This window comes from Opisthorchis viverrini (assembly GCF_000715545.1).
Source record: "Opisthorchis viverrini unplaced genomic scaffold opera_v5_321, whole genome shotgun sequence".
Taxonomy (NCBI): domain Eukaryota; kingdom Metazoa; phylum Platyhelminthes; class Trematoda; order Opisthorchiida; family Opisthorchiidae; genus Opisthorchis; species Opisthorchis viverrini.
In genome coordinates this window covers 535305-538110 of record NW_008751979.1, presented here as the reverse complement: position 1 = coordinate 538110, position 2806 = coordinate 535305, and the positions used below count along the sequence as shown (strand labels likewise).

General features: G+C 42.9%; 2 protein-coding genes across 2 annotated transcripts in view; one reads left to right on the top strand and one right to left on the bottom strand.

The window, feature by feature from the left end:
- Positions 1 to 2806, top strand: part of T265_09975 (hypothetical protein) — a gene marked incomplete at both ends in the record, with an annotated part of 25370 nt that overhangs the window by 15846 nt on the left and 6718 nt on the right. The gene's annotated exons all lie outside the window — the stretch shown is intronic.
- Positions 1 to 2806, bottom strand: part of T265_09976 (hypothetical protein) — a gene marked incomplete at both ends in the record, with an annotated part of 9322 nt that overhangs the window by 3673 nt on the left and 2843 nt on the right. The window contains one exon of the mRNA XM_009176213.1: positions 1200 to 1353. Coding sequence (XP_009174477.1) covers positions 1200 to 1353 — 154 coding nt within the window. The remainder of the gene's footprint in view (positions 1 to 1199; positions 1354 to 2806) is intronic.

Genomic DNA, 2806 nt, shown 5'->3' with positions numbered 1-2806 from the left:
ATATATATATATATATGTATAATATACATATGGCCTTTCACAGTCCTGTTTCAACTCTAATTACCGTGGTCACTTTGACTGACAGGTAAGAAAGAAGTATATCTCGTGATTTTCAGACAATCACTGTCGTCAACTCACGTGTGAGCCACGTGATAAGTCCTGGTTAGCTTTTTCGTTTTAGGGTGTGAGCCACGTGATAAGTCCTGGTTAGCTTTTTGGTTCGTTTTAGGATAACTCACCGGATAAGTATAGGTTTTTTATCATGTACGTGTACATTCATATGCGGAAATGAGTTGGTGCTGATTTTCTCTTTCTCCTTGTGTACCCCTTAAAGGTTGTTCTTAGTTGCATCGTGTTGATCTGTGTCGCGTCAGCCTCCGGTTGGTCGTATGTATCGTCTGGAGGGTGGGTCAACTTTGTGGCAGCCATTACCCTTGTGTTTGCTGCCCTGTTCTACATCTTCTATTTGTTCAATGTGATCAGACGGCTGCGGGGCCCTTGGGTAATCATTGTAAGTTGTGTGATGATATCCCGATCGCGATATTAGCCATCCACTTAGGCTTCTTGGTTTCTCGATACAGCTAACAGCTAATGCATAGGAATGTGTTTGCCCTTGCGACCACTGGATATTTCAGGAAGTGGCAGTGTTCAAAAATATGTTGACATGTCGACTGTCCTTTGCGCTCATTGTGTTTCTACCACAGAACATTGACAGTTCGGGTTAGTACTGTCAGCATCTCGGTGTTTCGAGACACCGCATCCCAGATTTTGAGAAGGTTCGTCGTAGTGAGCAGATTGAACTGATTTTGAGATGAGGTGCACCTGATATTCATGCCGTAGAAACTCAATTCACCAGCCTTTGGTTATCAGATCAGCGGTCTTGGTTCTGCATGGTACCTGGATGTCCAAAAATGAACGTCGTGCCCTCCAAAGAGAACGTCACACACACCGAACTTCCGTTAAACTTCATGGCAAGCTGACATATTCAAATAGACAAACGCAACGAAAGATGGGGAGATTATGTCGTGTTTGCCTAGAATGCTGGGTTTCTGAAAACTCTGATAAGCCACCGTAGATTGGAAAATTTTCTGTCACAGGTGGGCGGTTCTCCAGGTATCTGAAGACCGCTTACTCATGTGTTTGGTTAGTGTCATCATTGGAAGTGCTGACTTGACTTCAACTTGTGTAGAATAACCAACCAAACGCCGTGTTGCTATTGTCTCGATTCGAATTTTCCATGGAGGACATATGTTGTGCAATTTGACCACGCCACCTTCGGCATTCAGGAAATTTCCCATGAAGAAATTCCAGGGCTGCTTGTATTCGGGTTGAAGATGATTCGGCTCGGAACGCCTGTTGTGAATGGGTGAAGTGAAACAAGCTTCATAGGTAAATGTTTGGGACCGATTGGGAAGTCATCGTTTCGGAGAGGTTTGGTAAATAAATAAATCCACCGATTGTTTACCAAACCTCTCTGAAATGAAGCTTCATAGGGTAAAATTTGTTTGTTTTATCCAAAATTTGAGTTTTATGTATGTCGTCAGTATGCAGGGTCAATAAATCATGCTTAAAAACATGAATACACGCACCTGACCAAGAACTGTCGATTCCCTCATGCCCTTCAATATAGTCCTTTTTGCCACGATGTTACACTTGTTCGTAGCCTGTGGATCATGAAAACTATAAGTTTCATATGTCCAACTATGTGATTTTAACGACTCATGTGTACTGGCTTCCTGAAATGGTTGTGGAGTAGTTCTGATTAGGTGATGCGTTGCATATGATAGCTGCCACAAATGAGCACCCTACTGACTCTGTTACTGGACTGCATTCCTTACACAGTTAATCAATTAGTTGACTGATCTTGTTGAGTCCGATGTGTACCGTCGCATCGTACCGCTAGCTTCTTACGATTTTTTTCTTAGACCTCCGGTGATGAAATGGTTTTGCTTCCAAGGCGATTTCTTATTCACCGTCGGCTTACGGCAAGTTGTGTAACGGCGTGATGGGAGCAGTTTTGGTTTGTCACATTTGACTACACAAATTATTCATCCATTGGTTAGTTGTCTAGGAATCTCATACCGTGAAAATTGACTCGTCTTTCGGATCGGTCTAACACTGATTAGTGTTTGAACTAACTACATACTACGCAGTATAGGTGTGCTCAATATACACATAGCTTTCCGATCTGATCTAACCTCAAACCACCGCATGTTCAAGTTAGACTGTGACGTCTGTTCGATAACGTACCGACGTGCAAGACAAGACATGGATCGATACGTAACGTATTTAGACGGGTCAAGGGGATAAGTCAAAGCCGAGTGTGCATGTGCGTGTGCTAGCTGGCTGACGGTGAGGGAGCTACGCTACACATGTTGAGCCATATTCTGATGTTTCTCACAGATAGGAAGAACGACTGAACCGTTGAAAAATTAGCTCATCGATTTCGAAAGCGCCTTGATTTCACTCACAATGATTCGTTTTATATTTGCAGTTTACTTAGAGCAAAAAAGTAAGGTCGAACAGTAACTCTGGGTTTATTTAATGACTGGCATTGATGATTATGTGTGTCGGGAAGGTCAGATTCCTGAATCTACTGAGACCCTCAACTCCACTTAGTGCCGAGCAGACAGCTTGGGATCAAAGTCAGACAGTGTCCCCTGGATGTATAACGCGAGGCCGTTGTACTTTTTGCACTTACTCGCTTGTTCGCAATGATGCTGTTGTGTTCCTTGTCGGTGAGTTTTTTTCTGGCCTTGAGCACCGCAGCGGGGATATATATATATATATATATATATATATATAT